We start from the raw sequence: 18,783 nt of genomic DNA on the forward strand, positions 1-18,783 counted from the left end.
CCATCCCCCATCGAAGTGCCTCTAAAAAGTGGTGCAATAAATTCTCTTTCACTGGAAAAAGGAGATTGAGTGAGAGAGAGTCAACTGATCAGAGATAATCTCCTATAAAATGCATTTTCAAGACGCAAGTGCTGAAGTTTGATACTCAAGAAACTCTTGAAATTGAATTAAGAACAAATCTCCACAGAGATCATGGAATCACATTAAATAACTGTTGGAATAAATTTCTAAGAAAAACCAAGATAAATTTGCAAATAATTTCCCCTCTTGAAATCTTTGACTTCTAATTTCCATTAGTAATAGGAGTATATGTATATATAGTTAGTATAATATGCTTGAGAATGTTTCTGAAGGAGAACTCCCCAAGCGAGGGTGCGACGCTCTGGGATTTGGGTTTGCGGATGACTGATAATGGGGGGTGGTTTTCAACCCTGAGAGTCACCTCTTATTAGCGGAAATTTAATGAAAGAGGGTTTAATGGTCTCCCACTGAGAAACTCTATATTACACATGGGGAGAAAAGGTAGACATAAAACTAAAATGCTAAGATCATAATTATCCCTGAAATATTCTCCGGATATTGCTTGGGTTGGTGCTCAGAATGCGAAATTCAATATATCAAGTGCCTTCATCCTCAATTTGTGCTTATCAATAATGCAAGAAACTCTGGGAGGAAACCATGTACCAAGAGGCACGTTATTTCCTTGCTTTTTTGCTTTTGCTTATTATACTTAAACATCAGGGAGGTAACATATTAACAAGAAACTATTCAACTACCTACATAAGTTCTGTTGCTAAAACAAATATGAAAAAAAAATCATTCTTAATCCTCTCAGCATATCTATGTATGTATATAATCAAAATGTAAATTAATTATGTAGCATCAATGAAAATTATCTTTAACTTTCCAAATTTCGCCTTGCTTTTGATGCATTTCCCTCCACTATGAGGAAATTCCCAAAGAATATTTAATACCAGATGCGAGTTATGGGGTATGAAAATAAAATCTATTATGCAGATTTTCACGTGGAAATGCTTTTGAACTGATGCGAAAATTCAATGTTTGTATGCGAACTTTTGGATTATATGTAATTCATATGTTTCATCCGTGTTTCAATTACATTTCACTTCGTTGTGCGCCTCAAGGCAGAAATCCTCAAGCATAATGCAATTACATTCATTAGTTTTAGATGCGTACACATTAATTAAAAGGTGGATTATAGCATCTCAGTGGAGTGTTTGCAACGTATTATACAACTTTAATACATATTTAACAGCATTATCACCATTTTGAGCGTCCTTTTCGTCAACACCCTCCTTTCCCGGCAACATACGTGCTGGATGGAGCAACAAGACACAAAATCACAGCCCGAATAATGCGGTGTGAAGATGGTACTGTTGGAATGAGATTATAGGTGTAACCCTATATAGAATAGGGTAAGTATGTATACATATGTATGTACTACAAACATATATAAATATGAAGGAATAAGGGTGAGAAAGGAAAATGGTCATGAATATTTGATTACTAAATTAAATTGAAGTCATTTGCATAGAAAATAATCTTTTGAAGGAAAACAGGTGTGAGTATTAAAATTTACTATCACAACTAAAATTTCCACGTAGATAAATAATTTAATTAGTCCAGCAGAAAGGGGTGTTCAAACGTGGGTTAGGTCTATTCAACCCTTTTTGTGAACATACACACATGCCCCTCCTTAATCTCTCCGGCAAAACACAATATTTAGCACACATTTACATAATAGTTTACTGAGAGGGATTAGTCATAAAACATAATCTCAAAATTCCTACATCAACATTATTAGAAAGATTTTTTTGTTACATGACGAAACAAAAGATTTATCACAATGTTTTAAATCATTCAGAGAATTTTTCTTTTTTATTAATTTTTTTTCTCCAAAATTTCCCACTCATCCTTCCTTAATTAATGTTTTAAAAAAAATTAGGCCATGGATTAAAAAATAATTCACATTCACGTACGTACATTTTGTAATTCATCGTACTCATGTGAATTTAAATACTTGAGAGAGAATTAATTTTTAAGCTCTTGATGGGAATTTAAAAATATAATATTATTTTTTTTTCCAATTGCATACCTGGATTGGATATCAAGTATCAATTCCATAGTCTATAGTATATATATGTATGTAATTTATACATATAACTACATTTATAAATAAAATTCGTTCACGTAATAAATTTCATTCGAGTGGGATCTGTTTATTGAATTATTGCAATAAAATTGAATACACAGAGAGAAAAAAAAACAAAATTAATGGGTTTTCTCTCATGCAGACACACGTTAAGTGGTGGGAAAATCTGCAAATTCTATTATATGGCAATTAAAATTGAAAGTTGATTAAAAATTTATTAGTTGAAAAAAAAAGGTTTCGCAAAAGTATCGCAATGTTTAATAAAATACTTTGAATTTCCTGGAAAGGCTACAGCAAATTGGTTATTTTTTTTGTGTGTGAACTGGAAAAATATCCGCTAAAGTGGATTTTTTTGTGCTGAAGGTATATTACGCCAAACCACCCTTGAAAATGCAGTGCTGATTGTCGCTGTTTCTGTAAAATATTCATCATTGAATTAAATTTAATGGCTCCCACATATTGGGTGGATGCTACAATAAATATAATTTATTATTTTACCATGAGATGAAAGAGAGAAATGGCGGTGTTGGGGGTAGGGAGGATGGGAAAATAAATAAAAAAAACCACGCTGATCCCTCTTAATGCACACTCACATCATATTTGCAAATTGACATTTTAATAATTTAGCCAAAATCACCATGGAATGCGACATTGAGGGCCCATCTCGGTTGCATTTTGCCAGCAGTTTTGCGTGGTAAGAAAGAATATTGGATGGGTAGAGGTTAAAATTATTATGGACCCAAAATACACTCACCATAAACCCCCCAAATTGAGCCAAATTATATTTCACTTTGCAGTTGATGGTCTTTTTCACAATTGCACCATGAAGTACCAAACCCAGTTTGTGATTTCATATGACAGTTTTTTACCCAACCATCCACTCATACGCCATACATAAAATGTTTTCTGCCACAAATTCCAAATGGACCCAAAGTGGAAATCCACCCCCGTTGTATATGGGAAGGGATGCAGAGACCCCCTCCCTCCACCACTCTTCGTTGGCATTTTGTAAGCTGAATTATGAGCGACACATTCTGAGACGAATGGCGCCACATTTATGCTTGCATCTTGTTGTGTGAATCTGCAATCAGCATTTTGTGTTTCTAATACTCCGCACAATCATCCTTTTTTCGCCCACTTACACACTGCGGGGAGCTTTCGACAATCCCCCCAAAAAGCACACTAAAAAAAAGCTTCAATTGCTTTGTATATGACACACTTCAATTGCTTATGCGATACGTCACAACGCATTCCGGAGGAATCGTTATCCCTAAACGATGTCGATTTATTGATACAAATCTTTGAGCATTGATATTATACATATAAAATATACATATATATTCCAATATTCCAATACGAAGCACAATATTGGTCATTCGGTGTGTCTTGATATATTTGATAAATGGCTTATAGGATTGATGGTGCGTAAAAATTGAAGAAAAAAAAATCATACAAAATGTACAGAAATCAACAAAGAAAAACTCACAAATCACAGAGATTTTTAACCTTGTGTTAATTCAAATTTTAAAAAATTTGTTTAATAAATTGAATTGAGAAATTGTGATGTTTTAACATTGATTTTTTTGTTAATTTTTTAAACTAATAATATAATTCTTTAGGTCTTAAGGGCCTTAACATTGACAAAAAATGAAAATTATGAAGCAGGTGCTACAGGAATCAAAGAAAACTTGAAAAAATCTTCATTTCAAGATTTTTGTATTTCTTTTACAGTCATTTAATGAATACTTAAGGCTATATTTTCATGGGGAAGGGGGGTTGGAAAGAAAATGACTTAATGCAAAAAATAAAAAAGGTGGAAGTTGCAATAAAAATTTGGTCATATACAAATTTTGTTGACGTGTCATAAAACTTTCATATTCCAGCGACTTCCGGGATTTTTCGTCTGCGAGGCTTACGCCAAGAATGGAAATGTACACAGTCTGTACAACAGGCTGACAAATGACAAAGTCGAAGGCGGGTGGGTGAATCCTTTTCTCGTCGCGGTTTTTATTGTGATTACACAAATAAAATGACTGACAACATGGTTTGTGTGTAAATAAATAAATGTCGCCCGGAGCCTCTCTGTGGGTGGTATTGCTACACACAGATCACCGGGGAAGATGAACGTTGGGTGGACCACCAAGGGGTTTTGCCACGATTTTATTGTATACATACACATCCACCCCATCCCATGGGTGATGGGAGGATGTCCCACCAGAAGCTTGGTACTTGTTGTCGCCAGAGAGACGACATGGGACACACCACCATGCCATTCAATATGGAAGGGATTTCTTTTTCCCATTCACAGTACGGAGTGTAATATGAAAAGTTAACGATCTGTTTATGTGGCTGAAAATGACCAGGGAACATCCTTCCACATGCCAAATCTCTCTGGTCACCACTCGATTTCTCATTTTGGGAATTGAAGGAGTTGCAATTTATACTCAATTATTGGACATTTTCTCGGACAGCATCTCAATGGTGATGAATGGAAGTTTTAAATCTCACCATTTGTACGACAGAATGGTGAAAAACTCCTTCTTCTCCTGCTGCAATTCGCAAGTACACTACCATTCAGAAATGTTACCTTTATGTGGGAAAATTACTCCCTTTTAGTGAAAAAAACCAATGAATTAACAATAAAAAATTCTTCTTTGATACAAAAAAAACTCTGAATTTTGTGGAGAAAGTTCCCTAAAATATAGAACATTTAATTATTCTATAAACTTGATTAAGAGCATTATTAAAGATGAAAAGGAAAGCGTGGTAATTTTTCAAGGAAGTGCAGGAAAAACTTTGATTTTACAGTCGACTGTAAAAATACCGAGAAAAACCACTAAAAGTTTTACCTTCTCCACATTTTAAAATCAAAATTTTCCCACCACTTTTCCGGTAAATTATCCAACTTTTCATGAGTTTTTAATAAATAAATAAATTATGATTTAATAATTAGAATTGTTTCATTTTTAGAGATTTTCTTTGTCCAATATTAATATCCGTTAAAAGTCAATAACATACTGTTGCTCACATCACTGTGCTTTTTCTTTGAGTAAAACTTCTGTCTCTTTTCGCAGTTTAGTTTTCTGATGACTTTTCAACGACTCCCAAACTGCAAACACACACACCCAATCTTCTTATGGAAGTCTTCTCGCAGAAAAGAAGAGCAATAGAATTCGTCAACAAACTTTATGAGGCGCGAAAATAAATTGGATTTAATTTTTAATCACAATTTTACTACGTCAAGACGCTGTTTAGTACGTCATTCGGGTATATTTTCTCCTCTATCCGCATGCAATACTAATTTTCTAAATAAAGTTTCCCTTCAAACGATGGGTGGTTAATTTTTTCCTTGGGAAAAGAACTTTCCATTTCCCTGATTTTCCCCTTGAACCATTAATGGCGAAATATCCGTGCAAGGAAGTTTCCTTTTTGGTGGACTTCTTTTGAATATAAAATTACACTCAATTTTCTCCTTGAATGAAATTGATTTTATGACAATTTTTGATTACCTACTTTCCTTTTTCCTGGGGCACAAACACCCCTCTAAGCCAATAAAAATCATAAAAGGGAAAAATATTGGACAATACTAAAAATTTTAACGATTACCACGCGATTGTTGAAAAAGCGAGTCTCTCCCATCCACCCCAAAACACATTTCTTTAATGACTCTTTGGGTGAAAATTTTCTGATCGACGTAGTGTTAATTAAAATTAATTTCCACACGGAGAGAACAAGTTCAGTATCTTGAGCGGAATTTTCCACCAACTTTTCCGAAGATGATGGAAAATTGTCTGCAGCTTAAAATGGAATGTTTTTGGTTGACTTACATTGCACCAACGTAGAGAACATCCTTCTTTTCATCCAACAGGAACGTTCTGTAGTATAACTTTCCACAGCTGAACTCCCTGACATGATCTGCAATTGTAAGAAGGAAGAAAAGAAAAAAAATGAGAATTGTTATAGGAAGAAAATTCTTACACACGAAAAAAAAAACATGAGAAATATTTCCGTTTAATTTATGTAAAAGCACAACAATGAATTTCTCTGACAAAAACCAACCCCCGCATAGAAAAGAAAATTCTCTATACGCTCATATATGGGCTTAAAGAAAGAAGTCTTGGGTGGAAAATTGGCTATAGAGGTGAAATAACACAATGGTGGAAAATAGCAATTTTCATTTTCTATTCATCCATTTAATCACACCAAAAAACATTTAACAAGTAATGCGTGAAAATACCACCCCGGATCGCAATTTCTGCTCGTCATCGTCTCGTTAATTTATTACTTTGCAATCAAAATTATCAAATGACTCCACACAAAATCCCTTCAACAGCGCCGCTACATAGCAAAAGGAGACTTCAACCCCTTGTTTGTGGTAGCATTTTCAAGCTACCCAATATTCCTCTACTACATTCAATTACATTACACCTTTTTTCACCACCACCACCCCCTGTATTCATCCCCCTGACCGGAGCACTTCTCTCTTTGCAATGAATAGCCCGTGCGACGGTGAGGAAATTTCAATTCAATTAGAAGGAAATTTCACATGAGAGGCAATTGTTGGGAGAGCTTTCAGTGGAGCTTGCACAGCTTTTGTTTCGCTCACCCCCCAAATGGTTATGGTTTAATTGTTTGACGGTTTTGACTTGCTGACGGAAATTTTCTATCTCGAGACAGTGATTCTCTCGAGAGTGTGGTGTAGCGAAGGAAAACAAATACAAGGGGGTTAAGAATTGTTTTGTTTTGTTATTTTAATTTTATTGAATACCACACCTAAATGCAAATTAATTTAAATGTTTCACCTTTTCTGCGTTTCATGAAAATTGCGAATTTTTATACGAAGATATATTAAAAATTTAAAAAAAATCATTAGGGGATGTTAATTTGAAATTAAATTGTAGGTAAAACAAGTCTTGTGGAAATTATTCAATTTAGAATATTCTCTAATAAAAAGACTTCTACGTTCATTTTGAAATGAAAATGTTCCTTTTTTCCGAAGTTTTCCATCTTAAATTCACCCCAATTTTCCTAAATTTTTATTTCATTAAATAATAATTTTTTATACGTCGTTTCGAAGGCTTTATTTCTTCTTCATCAGGTATACAAAAAGTGTTAAAATTTTGTTTTTCTGTTATATTATTTGTTTTTGAATTGAATTTTACTTATTAAATTTTATAAACAAAAATTTACAACAAAATTGTAACAAATTTTGAAGACCTGATGAAGATGAAATTAGGCCTTTGAAGCGTCGGATGTGAAATCGTTTGATGAAATCGTTAAATAAACTGTACCCTCCCACATTGCTGAAGAATCTACCCGACCAACTTCCATTCTTATTTTTTATTCTTAATGTTTATTAAACTGTCTTAAGTTCTTTTAAGACAATCAAAGGAAATTAGTATTTTGTAATTTATTGCAATAAACCCTGTAATAAAACGAAAAAAAGTAAAAAGCTTTCTTAATAGTGTTTTCTTTGTGTTATTAACCCCTCGGTAGATAAAGTTATTCTCTTCATCTCACAGCATTGACCACGAAGTAGCACATCGAATGGGGCAATTAAAATTATTAATGGCATCTTGTGCACCATTGGGAGATTGTTAATAAGAATATAAATAATGAAACTGGATCATAGTTTTCTTTCTTGGCGCCTCGAAAATGGTTCTGTTGAACTCTCTGTGCAAAATGCTAGGGGGTTGTGTGTTGTGTATAAAATCCTCGGGAGAAATGTGAAAAATAATTGCAGAAATGCTTGTTCACCAATTCCTCGAGAGGTGGAAACAATTAAATTGTCAGAAATTACATTGATTGTGGCAATTTCACCACCCTTGTGCACCCGTGTGTCTATATCCATCCATTCTTGTGAAGGGATGGTGGACAAACAGAGGAATAAAATATACAATAAAACCCAATAAATTTTTGGTTTTCTCTCGTACTTTCGGGATGGCGAAAGAGAATACGTCGTCTAATAAATCCTCCCTTGTGAAAATTGGTTAAATCCATTTAATCTACTCCTGTAAATTGCCATCTGATTGAATTATCTTGACAATGGAGGGAAAGAATGGTCAAAAGAAAGGAGGAAGAGAAAAAAACGCCATAGGATGAAGGAAAAAAAGGAGCCCTATACTACCCCATCGTGGTTTGAGCAGTGGGGGTGGGTATCAGCCATAGTAATCTCACAGTGTGTATATTACTTCCAAACCAAACTCAATGGGAATCTCTTGTTGTGTCCAACATTTATCCCTGTGGTGCAAAATATGGAATTAACACGTTATTTCGCCTCCAACAAGCACGAAGCTTAAGGATTAATTTAATTACATTAATAGACACACATCAGAGGGGAAAACAATGATGATGAGACAATCTCGGGGCACCCAAAAGACGGGGGGGGGGCGAAGGATACCACAAAAAGTCACACAGGATATTGAGACTCCCCAAAGAGATGGATTTGTTGGTGATTCCCATCGATTTCCGAATCATTTTTATTGTCTCTCCAGGAAGCTCGAATACTTTTCGGGGCTTCTTAACAAATTGAAAAATCACCAAGATAAGTCCCTAAGAGTCTATGTGGGATAACCCCTAACCAGATATCCCTCAAATTGTTGTAATCAATACAATTTTAGGATTAAAGGAAATTTTCACAAATAAAACAGAAATGATCCTACAGCAAAGAGCATGGCGAAATGATTAGTTTTGAATATTTAATTTATGAGCTTTCGGCCTTTCCTCTTAAAGGGTTAAAAGATAATTCTTGGGTAAATAATGTAGGTAATTCTTACGTTGTTGGATTAATCAGGGAGAGCTTTTAATTTTTTTCTAAGCCAAAGGTAATTTCTTGATCCCCACATGGGATTTCCCTTCGCCCGTACTTTGGTGGTCAATGAAGAACAAAAGCAATAGATTGCGGACAATATTTTCTTTTATTCCTTCCCTCCTCCCCATGAAAGACAAGGTGCAAATGGATAAGGAAAAATCCTCCAGAGTGGGGATGACTTTTTGTACGTACAAACAGCTCGCATCTCTTCTTGGCATCTTGTCCATTTGCAACTTTTGTTCTTTGTCATCCACCCCCTCGGTGGTGGAGTGGCCATGGTGCAAAAAAATTCTGTTTATAAATTACTCTGAATCAATCTCTCTCAAAGTTCGGGGAGGGTGGTAGGATGGGGGTGAAGCACTAACAGGAGAACCCCGCAATATTCCTCGTGTATAATTTGATGGGAAATAATGGGCGGATGATGGTGTTCTAAGTGAGCTGGGCGGTGGCACCAGTGTGATGGATGATGGCTGGAGAGACTGGAGGATGAAGAGTCACACTAAATTATGAATTATGTGCTCAGAGTGCAAGTTCAAGTCTTCCTCATCTTGTCTATTTAGAATTTTCCACCACTTTCCTCATCCAATGACGGGAAATTCCTGGAAATTTTCACTCTTCACCCGTGCTTTCTGCATCATACTATTTGAGGGAAAATGAAAAGGATGCGCCAACCCCTCATAAAATGACGACAATGAAATGCACGAGGTATTTTCTGGCCTTGTAAACTGTCAAGAATGTAAAGTGCAAAAAATCCTTCACACAGTCAATATTCAGACAATGCATTTTACTTTATGTCTAATTGAATTATTTGCATTTTGTAAATTTTTTTATAAAAATCTTTTTTTCTTAGAAAAAATGTTAAAATTGGGAAAATTCGTATGTTTCCCACAGCTTTTCCGGAAAATTACTACATCCTACTTGAGTTTTTGACAATGCCTTACAACAATTTACAAACAAAAATTATTAAAACTTAATGAAAAGCACAAAAATCATTTTTTCCTACAAAACAATTTTAAGAAAATTTCTCGAAAATTGACTGTTTGAATCATATTCGAATTAAATGAAAAAGATTAATATATTTTGGGAGAAAAAAATTATTTTTCACAAAATTAACAAATTCTTTTAATTAATTTTCCCAAATACTTCTCAGAAAAAGTACATCAAAGAAAATGCCCCGGAAAAGCTACCATTTCCCTAATATTTTTTGGGAGTGATGGGTGGAGATTTGTCGGGAGTAAGACTAAATTATCCAGCAGTCAACAATTTTCAATGGACTCCATATAAAAGTTGGATTTTCCCGAGTTTTACGACTTTATAGTTTTTCTTCCACGTCTTGTTTTTTTTTCCTTGAGAAATGGGTGAAAATGAAACAAGGGAGAGTAAATAAAAATGAAGTTTATTGCGTGTAAGGGAAGTGATGGAGAGTCATGGGGATGAAAGGGTTGGGAATGTCTTTTCAATTTCTTCTATGGTCATGGTGTTATATGTGTGGTATTTTGTAGGGAAATAAAATTATTTGCCCAGTGGATGCCAGTGGAAGAAGTATAAAACTTTACAATTTATGGTTTGGTTTCTACATGGAAACTTTTCCACCATCATGCCCCCACCACTGCGCCTAAGGTCCCGGGGAAAAGGTTCTGCGAATGTTTATACGGAAAAATATTGAGAGTGTCTCTGACGGTGAAAATTGAAAATAAACAATGAGATTTAGAGGGACCGAGAGTGACCGTGTGATTTCTTCATTTCCTCTACACCCACCCTCATCTGTCAGTATTTTGTTGCTGGGTGCTACACACATCCCTTTTCCAAAGGGATCGTGGTTGAGATGGAATAAAATTCCCATTGAGGTAAATAAAGAAGCGAAAAATATGTGTTGCAAAGAGGTAATAAAGTACTTGGTGCTACAAATTGGTTTATCAATCACTGGAGGTAAGATTAGGTGAACTCTGAACCTTCTTCGCTCTCACCTCAACCCATCACACCGTCAAGTCAATGGAGTGTTGAGTTCACATAAAGGGGTTGGGGGTGTAGTAGGTATTATATAAAAATGAAGAGGAAGGTACCTTGGCAGCTCAAATAAATACAACATAGAATGTTGGCCCACTGGGGGTGGTGGCCCACGTGAAAAGAGGGGAAATCCCATTCACTTTTCACCCACTCATACACACACAAAAGCTCCCGGTAGCACGCAACAAAGCTCCCCAACACGACACATGGTTCTCAGTCGATAAAGCATCCCGCAGGAGGATGAGTAGTCCCGGACGAAGGCCCATTCGCTGAATGATGATAAAATGATGAGAAAAGTGCTGAATTCCTATCTCTTGGGTGTACTTTTGGCGTACAATTCTATCCCTATCCATTCATGCACTCCTTCACTCTCCAAGGAGCCTTCAGTCCAATCTCATGGCTAGAATTAAATCAGGGATATATCCTATTTTGGCTTTCTTTTTCCATCCAAAAAACCCCCCATCGCACTGACACCTTCTCTTAAGGAGTTTTTGCCTCATCCACACATCAAATTGCCGACAATACCGAAGATTGCTCTCTCTTCCGGGAACTTCCACGTTTGTTGCCGACAGATTGTAAACCTCCCAAGTATGCGATAAAGTCCATACATAAGAAAAAAGATATAACCTCCCAACGCCGAAATCTCTTTTGAACAACTTTTAGTCAACTTATGAAATATGGGTCAAAATATTTGAACGTGATAAAATTTTATAGGTCAATGGGATATAATGGACTAAATAAGTTTCAAAGAATATTGTAATGCTCACAAGGAGAATTGACTAAAATTGATTGACGAAAATAATCATTGTGGAAGCTTTCTTAAAAAAAATTTCGGGTAAACATTACACTAAAAAATAAATAATTTTTATAAAGTAATAAGAAGCAATAATTTTTAATAATAGTAATAATCTTTATTATCCTCGCTACAAACGAGTGTATGGAGGCAATAATTTTTAAAGTTTTCAGAAAAACTTTCACTTCTTAAAAAAAGCTTCTCTTCCGCATTAGATATAGAAGAGAATTTTTCCAATCTATGTATTTTCACCTGAAGAATGTCATCAATTTCCCACTCTAGGGGTGATTTTGAAAGCTTCATCAAATAACAAAAATAAACTCAATTCTTTGTAGAGATAAAAATCAAACGAATGGTCACGTAGTAGTTTTTTTTTATCTAGAAAAAATACACCCCCAGTTTCATCTCCCATTCATCAAAGAAAAAAAAAGAAAGGGAGTTATCCTTAGAATAGGAAATGTGATGCAATTAAATATTTAAATACACATTGAGTAGAAAAAGGAGAAAAAGTCCAGAGTTTTATCGTGTAGGGACGAAAATACTTGTGGAAAGTGCGAAAAATGCGCGAAGAATTCATGCCCATGTGCTTTCCTTGTAAAAGAGGGTGAAGAGGAAAAAAATGTGTAGGTAGGTATGGTACACTCATAGAACAAACTCCCGTTTTATCACCGCAAAGTGATAAATACGGAATTCTCTTATATGAAACACCACTTTTGCAGTGATAAATACAGAATTTTTTCTATGAGTGTATAGAATATTGTGTGAGAGGGTCGGAAACTTTAGTGTTGGTTACAAATAGTTGCGTACTTAGACGGTGTAATTTATCATTTGCACACTGTGAAAGGAGGACGGTAAAAGTGAAAGAGGACTCTTCTGGTGGTTGTTGATGACCGAGAAAATGAAGGTCAATTTTTCTTCTTGCAACACTCAATGGAAATGGGTTGTATGTGGCCGGGAAAGTGGCGATAAAAGGAGGCAAATGTAGTAAATAAATATACATTTTTTATTATATGTTACGTTCTTTTCACCCACCCACAAGTAGCCCCCCTTATGGAGCAACCCCTTTTCACATCAGGGCGATTGAGCTTAAAAAATTCATTTAACAAATGATTTTCCCACCACAAATTATCCTTCCTCATAGGACCTTACATTCACTTCTTGTGCTGCCCACTGACATGGATTAAATGTCTATATGGAAAAATAACTCATGTTCCTCGCAAAAACTCATTTATCCATCCACGCCCTCCGGAAGCTCAAATGGATGTAAATATACGTGGAATTTGCAAAAGTATTTTTTGCACGACAAAAGTTTGTGAGGATGAAAAATCTCTGAAATTCCTGTGGAAATTAAAATGACAATTTTTCGCTCTGAGGAGTAAATTTAAAAGTTTTGAGTGATGTCACTTTATATACAAAATTAACCATGTTTTCTCTGACTAAAATGAAGGGATGTTGATCAAAGCTTTAGGGAGCTTTTTTGCTATATGAGAATTTTTTAGAATATGAAAGTAATTTTTAATTTGAAAGCCCTTATTTTATGAATTTTCCCAACTCTTAGTTTCATTGTATTTAAGCGAACAATGCTTTCATATCATTAAATATAGACGAAGAGCATAAAATTTGTCTGCTTTAGGCTATGCTTGCCCTAATTTCATAAATCAATTTCTTCATACATAGAACCTACAATGAATCTATATTTTCATACAATACACACACATAAAGCCCTTCCAAACCGCGATAAGACTAAATTTTCCTTTTTATTCTTCCATGAAAGAAGCTTAAAGCTTCGACAGCAATTTCTCGTCTGGCCCCCACAAGTCTAGTGCCAAGTTCCACTACGCTTTCTTTCCACACGAGATATCATTTTTCATGTGACACCACGTAGTAAATAATCGGTGTATTAATGTGACAGTTGTCGTATCAGTTTTCTCTATTTTCCTATACATATCCTTCCACCCCAGACCGAAGCAACAATTTCACCCGCACCCCCATCACTCTGGGGGGCTTGCCCACATACCAAATACCGAGATGAATGAGGAAGGAGGAAAAAAAAGAATACTAAATTCAAATTGCGCCTTCAACATTATTTCTACATCAACATATTTATTCACTTTTCTCACCACTCACACAACCTAATCCCATCCCTAAACTCAATCTATTCCAGCCTCTATTGCAATCCACTGTGGTGTTTTATATTCAAATATTCGCGCTTTTTTTCTCTCTTTGCTGAACCTCTTCACACATTTTCGTCATGGAGATATTATGCTGGAGAGTGCATTTGCTTATTTCTTTGAATAAAATTTTCAAAAGGAGCTTTTGTCTACCTACAATTATTAAAAGATTTCAAATGAGCTTTTAAAAAAATTAGAGAACTTTGGGGTTATGAGGATTCGATTCTATTTCCGGGGCGTAAGAAAATAAATTCGTGACAACTTCAGAGACGAATTGAATAATTAAAATAAAAGCTCTAGAATAAATAGAAACGAAAAACGTTAAAACATTTATGAGGAGTAGCGAAAAATGAGGGTAGTCAAGGTGAGCAAACATGAAGAAAAGATTTCTCATGCAGAATCAAGCCCAATTTACTGTGATTTTGTAGGAGTATTTTTTCCACAAATTTTGTATACTGGACAAGATCTGTGCTCAATTTTTACCATTTTAGATTTTTTTCCAGATTTCGTCTATATTTGTTCTCGTAAAGTTTACCAATAAATTCTCTTTAATTGCATAGTTTAAGCTTTTGCTATATTTTTCTACATTTAATTTCCCTTTGGCACCGAAACAACACAGTTCACACCCTCTCCATTGAATTACCTCCTTGAAAGCAGTCATTGGAGGCCCCAAAACAAATTTTTCCGCCCCGCCGAGGCGCGTCACGATGCCATAAATGGGATCGAAATTGAATAAAGATTAGAATTGCGCGCAAGAGGAAAAAAATTCTTTGCTCACTCGCTCCCTAAAGAGGTATTTGGGAATTTCTATAATGTGTTCCCCTCTTCTGCTTAGCATCCCCAAATGTACATTTTCTCTCCCCAAACACGAAGAGAAGCTCATGTAATAAAATTTGCCACGGTAATTCAAGGAATATGCTGGATGAGGCGGATTACTGACAAGGTATATACAGGGGAGTATGCGCCTCTGCCAAAGGGAACCCTCCCTTGAAAAATCGACACACACGGATGAAAGGGAAAAAAAAATTATTACACAAAAAATGCCGATGATGACAAGAAAAGTGTTGGAAAGGTGTTCGTCGCTATTAGCGCCCGGGAATGAAGAGGAAATTACATGCGCATAATTTTTACACTCAAATCCTTTTGAAGTTCAACAAAATGGAAATTCTCCTGCACAGTGACGAGAAAATTTTCTATATAACCAACTAAAAAGCTCTGTGGTCGCATTGTTTCATCCCCCCGCCCCCAAACCCATCGTTTAGCATTGGAGAATCCCTCTCGAAGGATCCCCCGCTCCATCGTGAGTTCCGCAAAGTGGTGAAAATTTTATTTTATACTCTGCTGGTACAAAAACACCAACCAACTTTATAAAAGCTAATTTAGATTTTCATTTAAGTGTCAAAAAGTGAATTTTCTCACCTTCCACCATAGCCCCCAACTCCATCACCACTCGTTCTCCTCTCAATTTCCGAACAATGAAAATTCACTTTTGATGCTTCGTCTAAAATCCGTGCGGTAAAGCGCACAAGAGGGTTGGCATTGTTGGATTTTGTGATGTTTTATAATCAAATCATTTTCATATTCAAAACCGGGAATAGATTTTAAATTGATAAAGCTGCGGGATGTTTTTTCGGAGTGCTTTTCCGAGAGCTTTTTTTTTACGAAATTGACAAGGAAATATGTGGTAAAATGGGTTTTATCTTGCTTTTTTTCCTTGTCAATCAATCACTTAAAAATTTTCTATATTTAATTTTATAAAATTGTGCTATGAAGTTTTCTTTTTTTATGAAAATGTTTGTTCTATGCTTTATTGGCAATTTATTTTTATAAAGCTCAAATTAAAGATTTTAGCAAGATGTGTCATTCAGTATGAAAATAAGACTAAAAATTTTCTTACCGAGTTCATTTTAGGTTAAACCACCCACCCACTCTCTTTCAATTTGCACCACTTTTGGCGCAAAACACTCTTCATTTTCCGCGCTAAATGAGATTCCTCGTGGATGAGTCGCATTGTATTTCAGGGAAAACAATTGAGTGATGATGAAGAATTCTTCCCAAAAGCGCACGAGGATTCAAATGAAGGGATACATTCTAATTGGAATTTACTTTTAGAGAGATTAATTTAATTAGCCCGAGATTGTCATGAGATAGGCTTCCCTCTTCTCATTCAATAGGATTTGTCAGAGTTTTCGGAGCATTAATTCAATTTGCAAGCATTATATGGAAAATATTCTAATTTTATTATTATTTTTATAACGAGAATTGTTCTAACTTGGCGCAATTTTGATACTTTGAAGTATTTTTAGCTATTGGAGGGGGATAAAAATATTTTTCAATCACAATTTTCGAGGATAATCGGGTCAAAAGTTCTGTGCATATAACAATTTGAAGGGAAAGTGGGGCAATTTTCTCATTTCTACAAAATTGAATACGAAAATTGGGTCATTTTAGCTTTATCTACTTTAGTAGTTTAGTACTTTTAGATATTATAACCAAGACACATTTTTCTTAAAAGATTTGATAATTTGCCTTAATAGGATGGAAAAAAAAATATTTTCTAGAAAACCTAGCTCGATATTTCTACGATTAATAGGTCTTTTTAAAAAAAAAAGCTCTCAATTTAATAAATATCTTTTAATGCTGATCTTCACAAATCATGAAAAAGTTACCCCATTCTTCCCTACATGAAAGAAAAATAATCTTAGTACTTGTGTGCAAAAATGCGCAACAAAGAGAAGTTTTGGTCTCGGGCCATGAACTTACAATGCTCCTTGCATTTTAACTCTGTACCCATACACTTTGTGAATAGGAAAGCAGTTGCAATTTCTTTTGGCATCACTTTCATCCAACATATTGATTGTAAATTCAATTGACTGGGTGTATTTCCAGAAAATATTGTGCATCTCACACCAAATGTACTGTGCACTGATGCCAAAAGAGGAGTTTTCATGTTGATTCATGTGTGCTTTCATATGTAGTCTTTTCAGTCCTTACCCCCGAGCTTTCGGGGATAATTTATTGGGGTAAGTTTTTAAATTAAATTTTGATTGTAAATCATTATTTCGGGAGATACAAAGTGCTTCCAATTTGTGGAAATTTTCCAGGACCTTTTGGAGAATGAGTGAAAAAAAAAGAAAATTGGTCTCTTGTGATATATCTTGTAAACCTAAATAAACTTTGGACCTGTCGGTATTTGTTTGAATAGCCCAGATAATATTTACTCACCTTCTTATTATTCTTCTTTTCTTTTCAAGGAATATTCTAAAAGATTTTCGTTGAAATACTTCGATATTCAAGATTTGATTGTTTTTTTTCCTTATAAGGATATTTGAAGAAAAATTCAATTGTTTTCCCGCAAACTTTGAGGATTTATTGGACAGCAAGAAAATCACTTTTTGAAAGACATTTATGAAAAAAAAAACTACATACATGGTGAAAAAGTTAAATCCAGAAAATAATTTCCCATGAGATTCAAAATCAAAGCTGGATGTTCTTCTATCCCTTATTGATACTTCTATTAAAAGTTTTCTATGTGGTTCTTCGACGCTGTACACGCGGGGTACTCTCTCGTACCCAAACCATTTTTATTTGCGAGTGTGAACAGGATGTTCCGATGAAAGAGAATCTTTGGGAGGATTTGTTTAAAGAAAAAAAAACCATAGGAAAAGTACATGGGTATTTCCGTGCTCAAACACAAGAGGAAGCAGCCCGGCCCAGCACACCAATAGCAGCCACCACGCGGTCCGTGGCAGTCATGGGTGTCCCCTGTGGCGCCACCAGACAGCCACCACACGGTCAGGTGACATACAAATGGGGAATAAATCGTGACCGGTCACTGTGACCTCCCCTCTGTGGATGGCTCGTGGCTGCGGCGCAAGCATCCAGAAAAATTTCCCACAAAAATATCCCAAAAATATTCTTTCAAAATATATTTCTACAACATACATAGAGGGCATGGCGATGGCATATTCCCTCATGAAATATACAATAATATGTCAAAGAATTATCATAACTTTGTAATCAGATTTTCGGGATATCAACCATTCAGAAATAAAGGCGATATCCACTTTACGTCTTGAAATTTAATGAATAATCTCAAAATGCGGGTCTTAAATGCAATTTTATTAATTAAATGATTTAAAATTGATGATTTTTGGGGTAAAATAATAAAATTGCCAAAAATTGATCAAAACCTAAACTAAACCCTTTTAGAAGGGTCTTGACATTGTTTTATGCCAATAAATGTCCAGGATTATAAAGAAAATAAGATTATTTGTAATGATATTTTTCCACGTGCTTCATATGGGCTAAATAGGAAACCATTGCAAACATTATTCTCGTAGGCTTACGTAAAATAGATAGCTATTGCATACTACAATTTTTTTTATGTACGTACACGAAAAAACTTTAATATAAATATTCATTTAAAGTTCGGTATAAAATTGATGATTATTATCTATTTGCAATCCCATTATCCCCTAAACGATCACTGATCCATTTTCAATTAATAAAAAAATTGATATGTACAAAAATATTGTTTGTTTAAAAAAATACTTTGATTTATTGAGATAAAAATGGGCAAAAAATTTTAGTATTCAATATATTATATGAAATATTCTTATGCGAAGATTATGTGAATAAAAATAAAGAATTTGAGTCGAGAGAAACATCTTTTAAGTGAAATCCACAGTAAACAAAAAAATCATTTGTAAAAATGTAGACGCGTCAAAAGATTTACGATGAGGTGGTATAAATTGGTGCACCAGATTTAAGAAAAGTGCAATACAATTTTCAACCAGAGATAAATATTTTTCTAAGTAATTTTTTG

General features: G+C 34.9%; 1 protein-coding gene across 4 annotated transcripts in view; it reads right to left on the bottom strand.

Moving 5' to 3' along the window:
• LOC129793963 (semaphorin-2A) overlaps window positions 1-18,783 on the bottom strand; it is a 256,900-nt gene that overhangs the window by 80,046 nt on the left and 158,071 nt on the right. For all 4 annotated transcript variants that reach the window (XM_055834509.1, XM_055834507.1, XM_055834506.1 and 1 more), the window contains one exon: window positions 6,001-6,088. In XM_055834509.1, coding sequence (XP_055690484.1) covers window positions 6,001-6,088 — 88 coding nt within the window. The remainder of the gene's footprint in view (window positions 1-6,000; window positions 6,089-18,783) is intronic.

The sequence above is a fragment of the Lutzomyia longipalpis genome, chromosome 3, assembly GCF_024334085.1.
Source record: "Lutzomyia longipalpis isolate SR_M1_2022 chromosome 3, ASM2433408v1".
Classification (NCBI taxonomy): Eukaryota; Metazoa; Arthropoda; class Insecta; order Diptera; family Psychodidae; genus Lutzomyia; species Lutzomyia longipalpis.